General features: G+C 36.4%; 1 protein-coding gene across 2 annotated transcripts in view; it reads left to right on the forward strand.

Annotated features, from left to right (window-relative positions):
* Window positions 1-17,561, forward strand: part of MTMR10 (myotubularin related protein 10) — a 56,030-nt gene that overhangs the window by 12,481 nt on the left and 25,988 nt on the right. Inside the window, exons 3-6 of one of the 2 annotated variants that reach the window (XM_025986418.2) lie at window positions 5,829-5,918; window positions 9,639-9,775; window positions 11,366-11,438; window positions 12,161-12,303. In XM_025986418.2, coding sequence (XP_025842203.2) covers window positions 9,764-9,775; window positions 11,366-11,438; window positions 12,161-12,303 — 228 coding nt within the window. In that variant the 5' untranslated portion in view covers window positions 5,829-5,918; window positions 9,639-9,763. The remainder of the gene's footprint in view (window positions 1-5,828; window positions 5,919-9,638; window positions 9,776-11,365; window positions 11,439-12,160; window positions 12,304-17,561) is intronic. The other variant, XM_025986417.2, reaches the window with a different exon arrangement.

The raw sequence follows: 17,561 nt of genomic DNA on the forward strand, positions 1-17,561 counted from the left end.
TGTGAATAATAATTTAGATGGTATTTTTTTTCTTTCAAGTTAAGCTAAGGTTTCTTGGTGGGAAGAAGAGTTGAGTATTCACTAGCCCACATTCTGATAATTGGGAAGCATTGGGTTCAAAGAGCTATATGGAAGATTTAAATTTTATGTATTTAAATTATTTGATGAAAAAAATAAATTATTTGATGAATAATTCATTTGATGAATATATATTTTTGTCATTTAAAATTTTTTTCTCATCAGAATCCAGTTAAGACTAGTACTTTGAATCTTTAATTCGGTTTTGGTGCTTACTATTTCTAGATACAGTATATTTAATTTTATGTAAGCATAGAGAAACAAATACTGGATTTGAGATCAGAACACCTGGTTATAAGTTGAAAATTTACTTCTTACTATTTTTTAAATCTCAGGAAAGTGATATAACTTCTTTGGGTCCAAGTCTCTTATTTCTCACACCTTATGGATTGTTGTAAAAATCAAATAGGAAAAATGTTGAGAAACTCTGATTGGTATATTTTACAACTCCGTATGTGTGTATAGGGAAGCGTAACAATTCTATGCCTTTTTTCTGACTTCATGTGAGTGTACCCATTAGCCTATCTCCTTACCCTCTTGGAAAGGTGTAAGCGTAATATGACCTGCTTGGTCATATTAAATTTGTGATTTCTATTCTGTCTAGAGCACCTTCTCTTCTATTGATGGTATTTCCTGGTGAACTAGGGAACAGAGAAGTGATTTAATTTGTTCACATCTTCAACACTCATTTGAAGCAATTCAACCTTGCTAGGTCTACCTTGTGCTAGACATTTGTCTAGGAACTGAAATTTCAGCATTTAGGAAAAATCAGTCCACCTTCTACCCTCATGAAGCATATGATCACGATGGTGGGACAGGTAGTGATTTAAATATATATATAAAACTGTAGCTGTATAAATGCTAGAAATTACAAGTATATGATGCTAGGATTGAGGAATTTAATCCAGGCATGGAGATTTAAAAAAAAGAAAAGGAATTTCTGAAAAAGTGATTAGGCTAAGGGAAAATATTCTGGGAAATGGGAACAAAATGTGCAAAGACCCCATCCAGTGAAAGCAATATGAGCCTTAGGCATTATCAGGGCACTGTGATGTGAGGGTGAGGAAGATAGTAGCAAAGAGCAAGGTCACAGGTCATGTGAAGCAGGCTTGTCTTCAGTATGGAAAATTACTCAAATGATTTAAGCTGAGAATTTGACATGAGTTAATTTGAATTGAATCATCAAGTAAATGGTAGGTTGCTGTTCTTAAAATAATTTTCTGTATTTTTAAGAACTTTGAATGAGGGATGCCTGAGTGGCTCAGTGGTTGAACGCCTGCTTTTGCCTCAGGGTGTGATCCTGGATTCCCGGCATCCAGTCTGGCGTCAGGCTCCTTGCATGGAGCCTGTTTCTCCCTCTGCCTGTGTCTCTGCCTCTCTCTCTCTCTGTCTCTCATGAATGAATAAATAAAATCTTAAAAAAAAAAAAAAAGAACTTTGAATAAAAGTTGTTATTGCAACTCAAATTTATTATAACAGTTTTATTGAGAGAAAGGATCATTTTGAGACTGTAGTTGCTTTCTTGAATTGGTAGGTATCTGGGGCTTATCAGCAAACAGGTCCTATCCACCACTGTTAAGGTTTTTTTTGATAAATATAGATGAAGTAGATGAAGTAGATGAAGTACCCTCACTTTTCTACCATTGACCCTGAAGGACAGATTGCTTAAAAATGTCCATGGGTCTAATTGAGTTTTAGATCTTGAAATTAAGGTTTATTTTAATGAAGACCACACTTTAAATAAATTATTCCTTTCAAGGCACATTATATTTTTATTATTATTATTTACGTATTTTTTATTGGAGTTCAATTTGCCAACATATAGCATAACACCCAGTGCTCATCCCATCAAGTGCCCCCCTCAGTGCCCGTCACCCAGTCACCCCCACCCCCCGCCCACCTCCCTAGGGTTCTACCACCCCTTGGTTCGTTTCCCAGAGTAGGAGTCTCTCATGTTCTGTCTTCCTTTCTGATATTTCCCACTCATTTTTTCTCCTTTTCTCAAGGCACATTATAAATTTTGTTTTGACCTCTCACTTTTTTTAATCTGCCCTTTTAACTCTAAAACTATATTTTAAAGTTTTGTTGCCAAGTAAGTTATAATTTGGGTACAGAGAGAAACTCACTTTGGCTTTATGGAATATACCCTATTTTAAGATTTTTTTCTAAATTCAATTTATTTAAATTAAAAAACAAAAACCCAAACTACCCATTCCTCCCATCCTCCACCTGGCAAACACTAAGTAGTTTTCTGTGTCTAAGACCTTGGGTTGTTTTTGTTTGTTTTTTTTTGTTTGTTTTTTAGATTCCACATATAAGAGAGATTATACGGTATTTGTCTGACTGATTTCAGTTAGCATTTAATGCTCCCAAGGTGCATCCATGTTGTTGCAAATGGCAAGATTTCATTTTCTTTTATGACTGAATAATATTCCATGTGTGTGTGTGAGTGTGTGTGTGTACCTGCCATGTTGTCTCTATCCATTTATCCATTGGTGGACACTTATGTTGTTTCCATATTTTGACTATTGTAAATAATTCTGCAGTGACAATATGGGTGCATATATTTTTTTCGTGTTGTTTTAATTTTCTTTGGATAAATACCCAGAAGTGGAATTGTTGGATCATATTGTAGTTATGTTTTTAATTTTGAGGAACTTTATACCGTTTTCCAGTGTCTGTACCAATTTACATTCCCACCAACAGTGTGAGGATTGCCTTTTCTCCATATCCTGGCCAACAGTTGTTATTTCTAATCTTTTTGATAATAGCCATTGCAACAGGTGTGAGGTGATGTTTCATTGTACTTTTTGATTTTCATTTCCCTGACGATTAACAATATAGAGCATCTTTTCATGTACCCACTGGCCATCTCTATGTCTTCTTTGGAGTAATATTTATTTAGATCTTCAACCCATTTTTAAAATCAGGTTTTGTTTTGTTTTTGCTGTTGAGTTGTATGAGTTTTTTATGTATTTTGGATGTTAGCCTTTTATATGTATAACTTCAAAGTATTTTCTTTCATTCACTACGTTGCCTTTTCATTCTTTTGATAGTTTCTTCTGTGCAGGAGCTTTTTCCTTTGATGTGATCCCATGTGTTTGTTCTGCTTTTGTTGCTTTTGCTTTTAGTGTCCGATTCAAAAGATTATCACCAAAACCTATGTTTTCTTCTAGGAGTTTTATGGTTTTCCATTCAAGACTCTAATCTATTTTAAATTAATTTTTGTGTATGATATAAAATAGTGGTCCAGTTTCTTTTGCACATGGCTACCTAATTTTCTAAATACCATTTATTAAAGAGACTGTCCTTTCCCCATTGTATACCATTGGCTCTTTTGTTATAGATTAGTTGACTATGTGTGGGTGGGTTTATTTTTAGGCTGTCTGTTCTGTTCCATTGATCTATGTGCCTGTTTACCAATGCCATATTATTTTAATTACCATAACTTTATAATACAGTTTGAAATCAGGGAGCATGGTGCCTTCAGCATTGTTCTCTTTTAAGATTACTTTTATGGTTCCATACAGATTTGAAGATTGTGTGTTCTATTTCTGTGATAAATGCCACTGGAATTTTCAATAGCGATTGCATCGAATTTATATATTGCTTTGGTAGAATGGACACTTTAACAATATTCTTCCGGTCATGGGCATTGGGATATCTATCCATTTATTTGTGTCATCTTCAGTTTTTTTCATTATTATCTTGTAGTCTTCAGTATACAGGTTTTTCACTACCTTGGTTAAATTATTTCTAGGTATTTTATACTTTCTGATGCAGTTGTAAGTGGGTTTTCTTAATTTCTCTTTCTGATAGTTCATTATTAGTATATAGAAATGTAACTGATTTTTAGTGTATTGATTTTGTATCACACATCTTTATTGGATTTATTACTTTTAGCAGTTTTCTCATGAAGCCTTTAAGGTGTTGTAGATATCTATATATCTATATATATATCATATCATTTGCAAATAGTAACTATTTTACTTCTTCATTTTCAATTTGGATGACTTTTATTTTTTTCTTACCTAATTGCGGTGGCTCAGAGTTCCAGTACTGTATTGAATAAAAGTGGCAAGAGGGACACCTGGGTAGCTCAGTGGTTGAGTGTCTGCCTTTGGCTCAGGGCATGATCCTCAAGTCCCGGAATTGAGTCCCGCATCCATCTCCTTGCGTGGAGCCTACTTCTCTCTCTTTGTCTTTGCCTCTCTCTCTATGTCTCTCATGAACAAGTAAAATCTTTAAAAAAAAAAAAAAAAGTGGCAAGAGCATGCATCCCGTCTTGTTCTTGATTTTAGAGGGAAAAACTTCTGTTTTTTAAGTTTGTTTTTAGCTGTGGGCTTGTCATATATGGCCTTTATGATGTTGAGGTATGTTTCCTTCTAGCCTGGTTTCGTCGAGTTTTTATCATAAATGGATGTTAAATTTGGTCAGATGCCTTTTCTGCATCTATTGAGGTGATAATAGGATTTTTATCCTTCAGTTTGTTAATGCGGTGTATCACATTGGCTGATTTATAGATGTTAAACCATCTTTGCATCCCTGGAATAAATCTCACTTGATTATGGTGTATAATGGTTTTAACATATTATTGAATATTTTAGTTTGCAAGCATTTTATCAAGGATTTTTGCATCTGTGTTCATTAGGGAAATTGGCCTGTAATTTTCTTGTGTTGGTAATTGATTCAAACTATTGACATTAATAGAGTCCTCAACTATTAATATATTGCTGTCTTATTTCTCCCTTTAGGTCTGTTAATAATTATCTTTTATGTATCTTTATGTTCCTGTGTTGGGTGCGTGTTTACAAATGTTTTATTTTCTTGTTGGATTGACCCTTTTATCATCATGTAACAAACTTCTTTGTTATCACAGTCTTTGTTCTAAAGCCTCTTTTGTTTGATCTAAGTATAGCTACTCTAGCTTTGGTTTCCATTTGCAATGAAAAATCTCTTGTACTATTCTTCTTTTTCAGTCTGTGTGTCCATGCATCTAAAGTGAGTCTCTTATAGGCAGCATATAGATAGGTCTTGTTTTTTTTAATCCATTCACTCACTCTATATATTTTGATTGGAGCATTTAGTCCATTTACATTTAAACTAATTATTGAAAGGTATGTGTTTACTGCCATTTTATATTGTTTTTTGTAGTCCCTCTCTTTTCCTTCTGTTGTTCTCTTCCTTTGTATTTTGTGGCTTTCTTTAGTGGTATGCTTATATTCCTTCCTCTTGATCTTTATTGTATTTACTATAGGTTTTTGCTTTGTTTTGCAACATGAAGCTTGCATATAGCAATTTATTTCTGTTACAGTCTATTTTAAGTTGATAACATTTTATTCCATTGTAAAGCTCAAGGTTATTACTCTTCCCACTCAGCTTTTATGTTTTTGATGTCACATTTTACATGTTTTTATATTCTGTATCCTGTAAGCAATTGTAGTTTTAGTTAATTTTATTACTTTTGTCTTTTAAACTTAAAATCTTTAGAAGTGATTAATGCACTACCTTTACTCTATGTTTATCTTTCCAGTGAGATGTATTCTTTCATATGTGTTCTTGTTATTAATTAGTGCCCTTTCTTTTCAGCTTAAAAAAGTCCCTTTAACATTTCTTCTAAAGCTAATTTAGTGGTGATAAACTTCTTTAGCTTTTGATTGCCTGGGAAATTTTTTATTTCTTCTCTACTTCTGAATGATAACTTTACAGTGTACAGTATTCTTGATTGAAAGGTTTTTTTTTTCTTTCAGCACTTTGAATATATAGTGTCACTCTCTCCTGGCCTGTACAGTTTCTGCTGAAAGGTCTGCTGATAGCCTTATGGGGCTTCCTTGTCTGTAGTAAGTTGTTTTTCTTTTGCCACTTTTAATATTTTCTCTTTGTCTTTAACTTTTGACATTTTTAATTATAATGTGTCTTGGTGTGGGTTTCTTTGGGTTCCCCTTGTTGGGAATTCTGAGCTTCCTGGATCTGGATGTCCTGTTTCCTTCCACAGGTTAGGGAAGTTTTCAGATATTATTTCTTCTAATAAGATTTCTCCCCCTTTCTTTTCTCCTGGGGGCCCTATGTTGCAAACAGTCCATTTGATGTTATCCAGTAAGTCCTTTAAGCTGCCCTCACATTTTTTCATCCTTTGTCTTTTTGCTATTTTGATTTGGGTGGTTTTATTCCCCTGTCTTGAAATTGACTGATTCTTTCTTCTTTTTCATCTAGTCTATTGTTGAACCCCCTCTGGGGTGTTTTGGTTCAGTTATTGTGTTCAACAGCTCTGTAATTTCTGTTCAGTATCTTCTTAGGTCTTCATCTTTTTGTTGCAATTCTCATGGTGTTTATGAATTTTTCTCCCTAATTCAGTGAGCATCCTTTTTTGTTTTCAATTTAAATGCAGTTTTTAAAATCTGAATACAGTTGACACATAATGTTACATTAGTTTCAGGTATACAACCTAGTCATTTGACAGCTTTACACAGTATACTCTGCTCACCACGAGTGTAGCAACCATCTGACCTTTTACACTGCTTTTCCAATATCAGCAACTACATTCCTTATGCTCTGCTTTTTATTCCTGTAAGTTACTCATTCCATAAATGGAGATCAGTATCTCCTGTTCCTTTGCCCAGCCACACACTCTCCTCCCCTCTGGCAATCATCAGTTTGCTCTCTGTATTTATAGTTCTGATTTTACTTTTTGTTTATTTATTATTTTAGATTACACTTATGAGTGGAATCATATGGTATTTGTCTTTCTCAGCCTGACTTATTTTAGTTACTGTAATAGCCTTTAGGTCCATCCATGTTGTCTTAGGTGGTATGATCTCATCCTTTATATGGCTGTGTGATATTCCGTTGTGTATACATATACCACATTTACCTTATTCGTTTGTCTGTTGATGGACACTTATGTTGCTTAAGTGTCTTGACTATTGTAAATAATGCTGCAATAAATATAGGGGTACATTATCTCTTTGAGTCAGTGTTTTCATTTTCAGTGAGCAACTTTATAACCATTAGTTCGAACTCTTTATCTGATAAATTGCTTATCTCTGTTTATGTTTTTTGTCTGAGGTTTTATTTTGTTCTTTCATTTGAAACATATTCCTCTGTTTCTTCACTTTGCTTGACTCTCTGTGTTGATTTCTATACAGTAAATGGAACAGTTACCTCTCAGTCTTGAAGGAAGGGCCTTGTATAGGAGATGAACCTTATCATCCAGCTCTACCCCAGCTCTTTGTTATCTCTTGAACCATCCTGCTTGTCAGTCAGCCTGTTAATATTTTTAAGAGCTCTCAATAGTTTAGCGTGTGCCAGGCCTGTCAGTGTTCCAGAGGGGAGTGTCTTGGCACCTAGGTTCCAGCTGACTGGAAGCCAAACTCTCAGGCCTCAACTTTTTAAGGTATGCAAATATATACAGTTTTGTGGGACCCCAAGTGGAAGCCCTACTGGCCACAAGAGCCAGAGAGCTGGAGGTGTACCCTGAGTAGCAGTTGCAAGAATCAGTGCTCTAGACAAGTGTACAAGCTCTTTTCTGGGTAATACCATCAAGCTGGTAAAAGGCAGAGGAAGAACATCAAGATGACCTCCACAGCCCACTTTCTTTGAGAACGGGTCTGTACACCACTAAGTGTATGCCAAACCTGAAGCCTGCTCTAGCACAAGCAGAGGGGCCTCTTTTAGAAAGATTTGGGGGTGGGGAGGAGGTGCCTGTCACCTGCCTGTGCAGCTCCATAGGGGTGGTTGCTTGCTAAGAACCATCTGTCTCATTGCCACAGTGTCATGGGACCCAGAATGTAAACCCCTTTGGCCACTAAAGCCGGATGATCAAGGGATGTCCCCTGGGCAAAAACTAGGACTCCAGACATAAAAGCCAGGGTACCAGAGGCACCAGAGGCACCAGAGGCACCAGAGGCACATAAAGTGCTCCTCCAGGAGACACTGATGCTCTGGAGTGCTGCAGAGCATGAGCACAAAGATAGCACCCACCCTCTGAAGTCTCTGGAAAGGATTACAGCCCAACCCTAGATGTGTGTGTAATTAGAAACTTGCATCTCAGGCCACAGTTGTGTTGATTACCTAATGGTCCTTCTTCACAGGAAAGACTAAGCTTTTGGGTCTGTTGGGTTCCTTTTGTGCCCTGGGGATGATAGCTGTTTAAGAACTCTTTCTCTGTTGGTTACAGTCCTGTAGGACTCATAAGTGTAAATCCCACTGACTACCAGAGCCATGTGATGTAGATATGTCTCCTGGCAGCAATCACAAAAATCAGGGCTCCAGGCAGAGGTATGAGCTCCTTTCTGAATGACACCAATTATTACAGTCCCATGGGACGAAGAACACAAGCTCCCTGGCCTCCAGAGCCAGGCAATCAAGAGGTGCTTCCCAGTTGACAGCTACAAAAAAATCAAGGCACCAGTTAGATACATGTAAAAGCTCCCTACTGGGAGATACTAGTGCTCTGGAGCACAGCAAAGGGAATGTGTGATATGGTGCTCACTAATCTTTTCCCTGGAGAGAATTCCAACAGCCTCCTAGATAAATGTGTTAGGCGCCTGCCCTTCAAGCTAGTGTTTTAATATAAGCAGGTGAGCCTCCTTCACTTTAAGTCTGGGCACCATCAGCTTACCTCTGACCTGGGCCCCCAGGTATGTGAGTCCAAATGTCTGAGCCTTTTAAGAGCAATTTCTTGGATCTCTATGGTCTTATGGGTCTTGAGATGCAAGCCTCATTGGTTTTCAGGGTTACATGTTTTGAGGGCTTGTCTCTAAAGGTATATGTTAAAACTTGGGATGCCTAATGTAACATTTGAACCCTTTGCCTCCCCAGGGAGAACCTCCAGGTTTTGTGTTCCATCCTGGTTGTGGGTGACCATACAGGGATGGAGTTTATAGTGAGATTATGTCCCAGTCTCTCCTACCTGCTTGTATATGGTTTAGTTCTCATTTGGCCAATGTGTAATCATCACTCAGCTAGCCTTTAGGGTTTTTTTTTTTTTCTGAGAGGAAATTGTCCATATGTAGGTATAGACTCGGTATATCCATGAGAGGAGATGAGTCTAGCGTCTTCCTAGCTTGCCATCCTGAACCCTATTTACCAAAAATAGATTATATTGTTAATTTTGAGATTAAACCCAAACTCTCTTTCTCATCCCTTAGTAAAGGATTCAAAGACATTGGTTTGGGGTGTAAAGTCACCTGTTAATAAAATACAAATATTCCGTTAAGTAGTACTCTGAAGAAGAGAGTATATTTATTTCTTCTCCAGAATGCCTTTCAATAAAAGATAATGAGGGCAGTATCACATAGTACTAAAGAATGCAGACTGGGTATCAGCCTTTCTGGTTGAATTATCTCAGATCCCTGAGTTCTTCTTGCCTCAGTTTCTATATCCTACACATGGTAGGCAGTGCCTCACTGTTAATGCTGCTGTTATGAGGATGAAAGCACTCTGGTGCCTGGCACCTGGTGAGCCCTCATCATCATGAAGCAGTCCTCATAGACCACACAGTGACTGTAGATATTTTATGGTATAGTTGTAGCTCATACAATATTTTTCTTTTTGAAAAGGAGAAATTGTCGTAAATGAAGTCAGTTTTGTGAGAAAATGCATTGCAACGGACACAAGTCAGTACGACCTGTGGGGAAAGCTGATCTGCAGTAACTTCAAAATTTCCTTTATTACGGATGACCCGATGCCATTACAGGTGTGTGTTATTTGTGTGCTGTTTATTTGTAGTCAAGGATTTGACTCTAAGCAGTACATATAATTACATAAAGCACAGGTATGGAAAATTATAAAGTCATTATGTGATTAACAGTGTTGGGAATGTATTATGTTAAAATTCAAAATAAAGTGTAAGGAGGATGTTGAGACTCAAGGAGTAGAATTAGTGAGATGGTTGAGTCACCTTGCTTATTTATTTCCTGTGATTATTGCGTAGATATCCTTTCAGTAATGGAGTTAGTATTTTTTTTCTTCCACATCTTTTAAAGTGCTTTTTTTATTTTGCTAGTCCTAAAGAGAAAAGTTTAATTATTTAGCAAATAATTATATAAAGGCACACATTTTCTAGATTTCATAGTATTTTTAACTAATTAGTCACTTTTCTGAAACATCAAATTTAGTTTGAAATCCCAAATTTCTAGTATAATTAGAATAAAGAAAAATATTAATGAAATTTTTCTGTAATAACCCTCTTTCCATTTTATGGTCTCACTGGAAAATAGTTCCATTTAATTTTGGTTTTTAAAAGTTCAGGTCTTCATTTGATTAACTTAAATATTCTGGGCTTTTGCTTGGCTCTTCTGTTTTGGTTTGTAAAGTATTATATACTTTTATCCCCTAGACTTTTATTTTTTTTTTTAGACTTTTATTTATAATAGGAATTGTTCTCTAATATCAGTTGTAAACTTTTGACTGAAGTGTCTGACTCTGGATAAGTATATTTTATATAATCATTTATTAGTTTGCCAAAATATTAACTGTATATTTGTGTGTTTATTGCAAACTTTGGTAGGTATATAGAGACTAAAGGCATTTACAGCTATCTAGTATGTAGACATACTAGGCTGTAGACTTGGGTTTTTCCCTTTGTTTTTAGCTTCATTTTTATTTGGGGCACAGAATTTAAATGAGATGTATGTATTTAAAATACCTTACATCCTATACCAGTGGCAGGGAAAACAAACCAGTGCTCTTCTGACAGCAGGTTAATAGTGTCAACTATGTTCTGAGTTTAAAAATTGGTATAAAGTGTTGACAGATTTTAAAAAAAAAAACGAGCTATAGTTGGCCTGAAGATTTATATTTCTAGTAGAATTTCTGCTCTAAAAATTACTAAGGAGTGATTTTCTAAAGTCTCCTTTGTAAAATCAAGCCACTATTTTATCCCTTAAAATCTGATGACTTGAGTCTTTTTCTTTATTTTCTCCATTTGTTTATTTATGACAGATTCAACGAGAACTAGACATGCAAATGGTTGCCTATGAAGTGATAATGTTACATATCATGGATATTATAATTGTATTATCATACACAACTTCATTTCATATTTAAAAGTATGGAGAGAAAGGTGAAAAGAGTATGAACGCAGCATGTGTTTCTTTCTTCTTTTCATGACTAAAATGTGTTCTAAGATACTCCCTCTTTAGAACTCTCATAGTTCTACAGACAAAAAGCTTTTTGATCTTTTTACATAGCCATCACAGTTTTTTATCACATGTAAAAGTAAGGCTGTTACTACCATTTAAGGTTGTTGGGGAAAGACTTAACGTGAATATAATTTTTATTTCAGAGATTCCATTACAGAAACCTTCTTCTTGGTGAGCATGATGTCCCTTTAACATGTATTGAGCAAATTGTCACAGGTATGTAGTATTCTTTACTCAGTCCATAAAAGCTGATTCTCTTCAGGAAGTATTGCATAAAGAATCACACCTCTCACATATTTGGGCTGGAGTTTTATTTCTGTAGGTTTATGTTTTCCCCTTTTTTGAGTCCCAAGAATATTAATGAAAGAGAAGTCAATAAATTATTTTTTAAAGATTTATTTATTTATTTTAGAGAGAGAGGGAGAGCAAATGTGAGCAAGGAGGAGCGGGAGAGGGAGAGAGAGAATCTCCAGCAGATTCCCTGTTGAGTGCAGAGCTCAGTGCAAGGCTCAATTCCATGACCTTGAAATCATGACCTGAGCCGAAATCAAGAGTCAGATGCTCAACCCAGTTGGCTCAATTAGCCATGCAGGTGCCCTGAACTCAATAAATTATTTCTAAATGGAAATACAGCATATTTAGCTTTTTATGTTTTCTAAGTATTTTTCCTCTTTTTAATTGAAATTTTAAGCTTAAATGTGCCTAGATGGTGGTGGGTTTGTGCAAAGGTCATTTAAAATACAGTCTAAAGCAAAATTTTAAAACCAATCCCCCAAAGTTCTAGAAATTGTAGACAAATATGAAAGATTCCAGAGAAGCAGTGCTCAGTGGTGGGTAACCTTCTAATTATTTTCAGTAATAATTTATTAAAGTATACTAAAGAGTGAGTAACAGAAAAGAATTTTTACACATTTTTTTCTTTATTTTTTCATTTATAGTAAATGACCACAAGAGGAAGCAGAAAGTCCTCGGTCCCAACCAGAAACTGAAATTTAATCCAACAGAGTTAATTATTTACTGTAAAGATTTCAGAATTGTCAGATTTCGCTTTGATGAATCAGGTCCTGAAAGTGCCAAAAAGGTAATACTATTATATCAAGTTTTGGGTTTTGCACTATATTTACCAATATCAGTTCTGTATGGAAGGTCTCTTTTCTCAGTTGCTCAGATTTTTTTTTTTTTTTTTTTCGGGTAGGAGAGGTTATCAGGTATCTCCTTAAGTCAAAGCCAAAAATGTTAATAGAACTATTTCCTTGGATGATTTGTGGCTGCTTTAAAATATAATTTTTTTAAGATTTTATTTGTTAATCATGAGAGACACAGAGAGAGGGGTAGAGACATAGGCATAGGGAAAAGCATGCTCCCTGTGGGAGCCCAATGCGGAAATTGATCCCAGGACCCTGGGTTCACGCTCTGAGCCAAAGGCAGAGCTCAACCACTGAGCCACCCAGGCATCCCTGCTTTAAAGTATTCTATGTAGGTTTTTTGTTTATTGTTTTTATCAGCTCCTACAATACTAGAAACTGTGATGTGGAAATTAGTATCTTTTGCATTTAGACCGTTACCAGCTGGTTTCTTTCTTGTTTAGAACTTTAGAAAATACTTAGAACCTCATCAGTGAACTAGCTAGATTTAAGGGTTAGGTAAAGGTATAGTTATGGGAGAAGCCTAATAATTATTAGTCCTTAAAAAAAACCTTAGTGAATTAATTTGAGTGCTATTCCACAAGAATAGCTAAAAGCCTAGGGAGTTTTTAATTGGCTTTGTTTTTCTCCTGCCTTCTGGGGAATGTTTATTGCCTGCTAGTGGAGTAAGATTCATGGTAGAAATTCCCACTTCCTTCATCCCACTTTTTGGCTTTGGCAAAGGAGTGAAGCCAGTTAACCGAATGCCCTACTGGTCTAGTCTGTGATGCAGCAAATGCAGAGAATATAACACTTTCCAGGGGAAGCCAACTCCCACACATTGGGAATAAAGAAATAGTTTCTTAGTGAAGTGGAACCTTCTTCTCAGTGGAAATGCTCTGATTCTATAAGTCAGCTTTTGCACCACCCCAAAATGGGTGCCTTTGGTTTCCATAGTTAGTAGACTTAATGCAGTGAATTTTCTGTTTATATCAAAATAAGGCCATCAAAAAATTCTTAAGGCAGCTGTTTTCATACAGTTTGGTGAGGACATTGTATATTTATTTTTAGAACTTAGAATCAACAGTTTCCTCACAGGAGGGTAAGCATAAGATGAATATTTGAATATGCTGGACCTCTGGAACTAGATTATCTAGCAAAGTAATGGTGGGCTCTGTGGCTAAAAGTTTTCAGGTAGAGTCTGTAAGGCCCTCTTTTGGCATGCTGCGTTATTGAAAATTCAGCTAGGTAGCTTTTAAGGCCCTTTTCATCTGTTCAGTTCTGCAGTTTGTGATTTTGGCATTTTACTAATTTGAGATGCCTATGCTTATATAGAAAGACTTGAGGACTAATTAGATAGTAGGCTATATATAAAACATTTTGGCTAAGCTACTTTTTTGAGCTTAAATATGTACTTGTAATTTAATCAGTCAGAGCATCAGGAATCTGCTAATGAAAATCTTAATTTCAGGATGTATAGCATTTCAAGAATAGGGACACCATAGAACTTAAGAGATTTAGTTAGGACAGGATTTTTTTTTTTTTTTAAGTAAGAAATTGGTACAGTGGCCCAATATTCTTTCAGAAAGTTTCCCTTTTCCACTCTCAATTATATTTCTCTGAGGACTCTATTTCAGTCACTGGAAACCATCATTATTTGGCTTCATTCTTGACCTGCTGGTCATCTTTAATGTGTGAGGCAAATGTGCTTGTTGAGAAGCTAGAGCATGAACAAATAAAAATTGAATAGTGGTACAAAGTAGTGACATAAAAGATGTTTCCACATAAGTGATTAGCTGCCAAATGAATGAAACAGGTAAGTGCCCTGGAAATTCAGGATTGCCCTTTTCTGTTGTCTGCTGGTAAGTGATGAAGGGGGCCACATGGAACTGTCTGCATGAAACAGCCTCGTCCAACTGGTTATGCCCTTTCCCAGGACCAGACTTCTGACAAAAGTCTTTTCCCCTCTGCTTAAAACATTGAAAGCATGTAACCTCAGGCCTGAAAGAAATGCTTTTTTTATCTTTTGTACTGTCAAGTTGCAGGGAGGGGCAGGTGCAGGAAAGAAAATGAAAGGCAATGAGAATATAAATAGAGAATTTTTTTAAAAGATTTTATTTATTTATTCATGAGACACAAAGAGAGAGAGAGAGAGGCAGAGACACAGGCAGAGCAAGAAGCAGGCTCCATGCAGGGAGCCTGACATGGGACTCGATCCCGGGTCTCCAGGATCACAGCCTGGGCTGAAGGTGGTGCTAAACCACAGAGCCACCCAGGCTGCCCTAAATAGAGAATTTTTTCCCCTTGATTTAACGTTCAGACACAGAGGTTAAGGCCTGTGTGCTGCCAAAGTTTACTGGCTTCGTGAGTTAAAAACAAGAATTCTAGCATATTCTTTTATTTCAAATGAAAGTTTTCATCTAAAATTAGGTAACAGTTGGGAAGTTACAGCTTGATTTTACCTCCCGGAAACTTTGCTAAATTTTCTCTAGAAATGCTCTGATTTTATAAGTTGTTTTAAAATGACCAGATGCCCATTCAGAGTTCTCTGGTGGGTAAAAACTGACTAGCTTTGAAATACCAAAAGCATTCATATTTCTGTTTAAAGTATGAAATCTTGAAATGCTAAATTTGTTCACATTTTGTTAAATATTACTCTATAGCCTTCTGGTAGTCTAGTTGGTGTTGCCTAAATTGTGTTAGGACAAGATTAGATGGCAGTATGCTTAGCATTCATCCTGCATATCCTTGGTCTGTCACAAGTAAATAAGGATGTTTGGGACAGATCTGTATAAAACAAAATGGAATTTGATCTTGCAGAATTGGATGTCTAGCCTCAAAGCATGTTGGAGCTTCCCTTTCCTTTTGAAGAACTCTGTTCAAAACTAAGGGGCAAAAAAAAAATTCTTTAATGGTTTATCACTTATAAAATATATATGTGTGTGTATATATGGTAAGTAAAATGTATGCCCTTAGTCTCCACTTTATAGATTAAGTGTAAACCACTTGTCAGGTGTACTTTCTAAAAGTGAAAATTCAACCCATCTATTTAAAGAATAAATTGGCTTTTCCTTAAATTCTTTTTTTTTTTTTTGCTTTGAATCTGAGACTACTCCTTGGTGGCTTTCAAACCACAAAAATATAGGAAACCAGTTTTGTTTGCCAGTGTGCTGGAACTTGATGAGGTTAGAGCTTCTCCAGTGCTGCGCCCCCAGCTGGTCTTAGAAGAGAAACCAACTGTGGGTACTTCTGGCTTCTGTCCACAAGATCAGTCCTGGTCCAAAAATCATTTCAGAAGTGTTTACTTTTCTTCCTCCAGTAAATTAAGTATTTACCATAACTTAATGTCTTTAGTACCAAGATATTCTTCATTCCCTTGATAGCCAGGGCAGAAGCAGTTTTTAAAGATGTAGAGTTTTTCTAAAAATTTTAATGTTTATGGAGTACATTGCAAAATTAGAATAATTTTACATGAAAATGAGACCTACTTTTTAAAATCTTTCAAGCTCTTAGTGATGGAAGCTAAGAATGTGGATATAAGCTTTTTAAAGAGTGTGTATGGAAAAGCTTGAGGGAGAGGATTCTTGGCTTTCCTTCTCAAAATGTCCTACATAACAGAATGGATGTAACCCAGATAGCGTAAGCAGTATGTGCCTTTATCTGGGTTCCTAAAGACGCCCCTTAAGTTACTTAGAACTAAGTGGTCCACACTTCTAATTACACTACTCAGTGCCAGCTTTAGTTCAAGGTCTGTGTCCCCTGCCCCCACTCTAATCAGCTGTTGTGCTGGTGATTAAACCATTTAGGTTTCACAAGATTGCTTATAGTCTTCTTGCAATGGAGATGCTATTAGATATACTGATCTGTTTTCTAACCTTTATAAATGTGATGTTGTACTGTTCTTACGGACTTTTTAGAAATAGGCTACATTGGTTTTGCCTAGCAGATAAACTTTGTTTTTTGCTTTGTAGCGGTAAACAACATACTCCATACATAATCAATAATCTATGAATTTCTTTTGTGTAAACTAGGCCTGTGGCTGCTTTGAAAATGTTATATGCTCATTCCATTGGCTTAGAGCATTTTCCTTACTATGTTAATAATTTTGTCAACTAGTATCTTTAGTGCAGCTGCTGTGGTGCACAGAGCACCTTCAGAAAGCTACTAAGGAGAGCAAAAATGCAGAAGTCTTCAGGTCTTCACCCTGCACAGAGAGGTTTTTCCTGGTCTCTCTCCTTCTCTAAATTATTAACCTCCTCCCTTCTCGTCTCACCATAACACTTCATATCCCTTCCTGCTGGACATTTTTTTTTTTTCCTTTAATGAGCTCCCTTACTGTAGTTCTTTTTTATCTTTTATCTGTCTTCCCTCCTAGAATGTAAGCTTCGTGAGGCTGGGGATCTGCATCTATGTTGTTCATTGCTGTAGCCCCAGGCTCTGGACACGGTTAGATGCACAGGAAGTATCTGTCAAATGAATGACAGAGGCAGCATCTACCCTTGAGGGATTGCATTTAATGGTGGAAGTAAAATGAAGAATCCCTATGCCCTTTTTATCTACACTCCAAACTATTTCATGAATACTCTCAAATGCATTCAGCTATACAAGCACAGCTAACTGAAGAGACCCTTTATATCAGAGTGGTTGTTATTCACAGAGAACAGAAGGGTTTCTGCAGTTAATACTGTAAAATCGGTTTGGTCAGGGAAGGCCTGTGAAGAGATTGGAGTTGAACAGAGGTGGTAGTTTCAGTGACAGTGTAGTTGGCTGAGTAGTGGAGAATTTCCCAGGCAGAGTGTGGCAGAGGAGGTGGCCGGATGTAAGGCAAGCACAGTATGTGCAAGTATGTTGTTCTCCGACAGAAGACCACTGAGGGAATATTGGGAAAGAAAGGGATGTCCGGTAAAGGAGAGCCAGTTTGATGAAGAATCAGGAATGAGATTTCTTTTATTAGGTAGGTATCTCAGAAAGCCAGCAGCTTACCTGGTAAGCAAAGTTATTGGTCCAAATTTCATCTTCAGAAGGGAATCCTTAGGCATTGTGAATTTTTTTTGCAGAATGTAGGGAGGCCCACAGAGATGCCAGAAGGTGAGTATGGCTTAAGAATATGGCTGTGAAAAAAAAAAAAAAGAATATGGCTGTGGCAGTGTAGAGAAATGGAACAAAAATGAAAGATAATCTTGAGAAAAGTACAACAAAGTTTTTAAACTAAATA

The sequence above is a fragment of the Vulpes vulpes genome, chromosome 14 (genome assembly GCF_048418805.1).
Source record: "Vulpes vulpes isolate BD-2025 chromosome 14, VulVul3, whole genome shotgun sequence".
NCBI lineage: Eukaryota > Metazoa > Chordata > Mammalia > Carnivora > Canidae > Vulpes > Vulpes vulpes.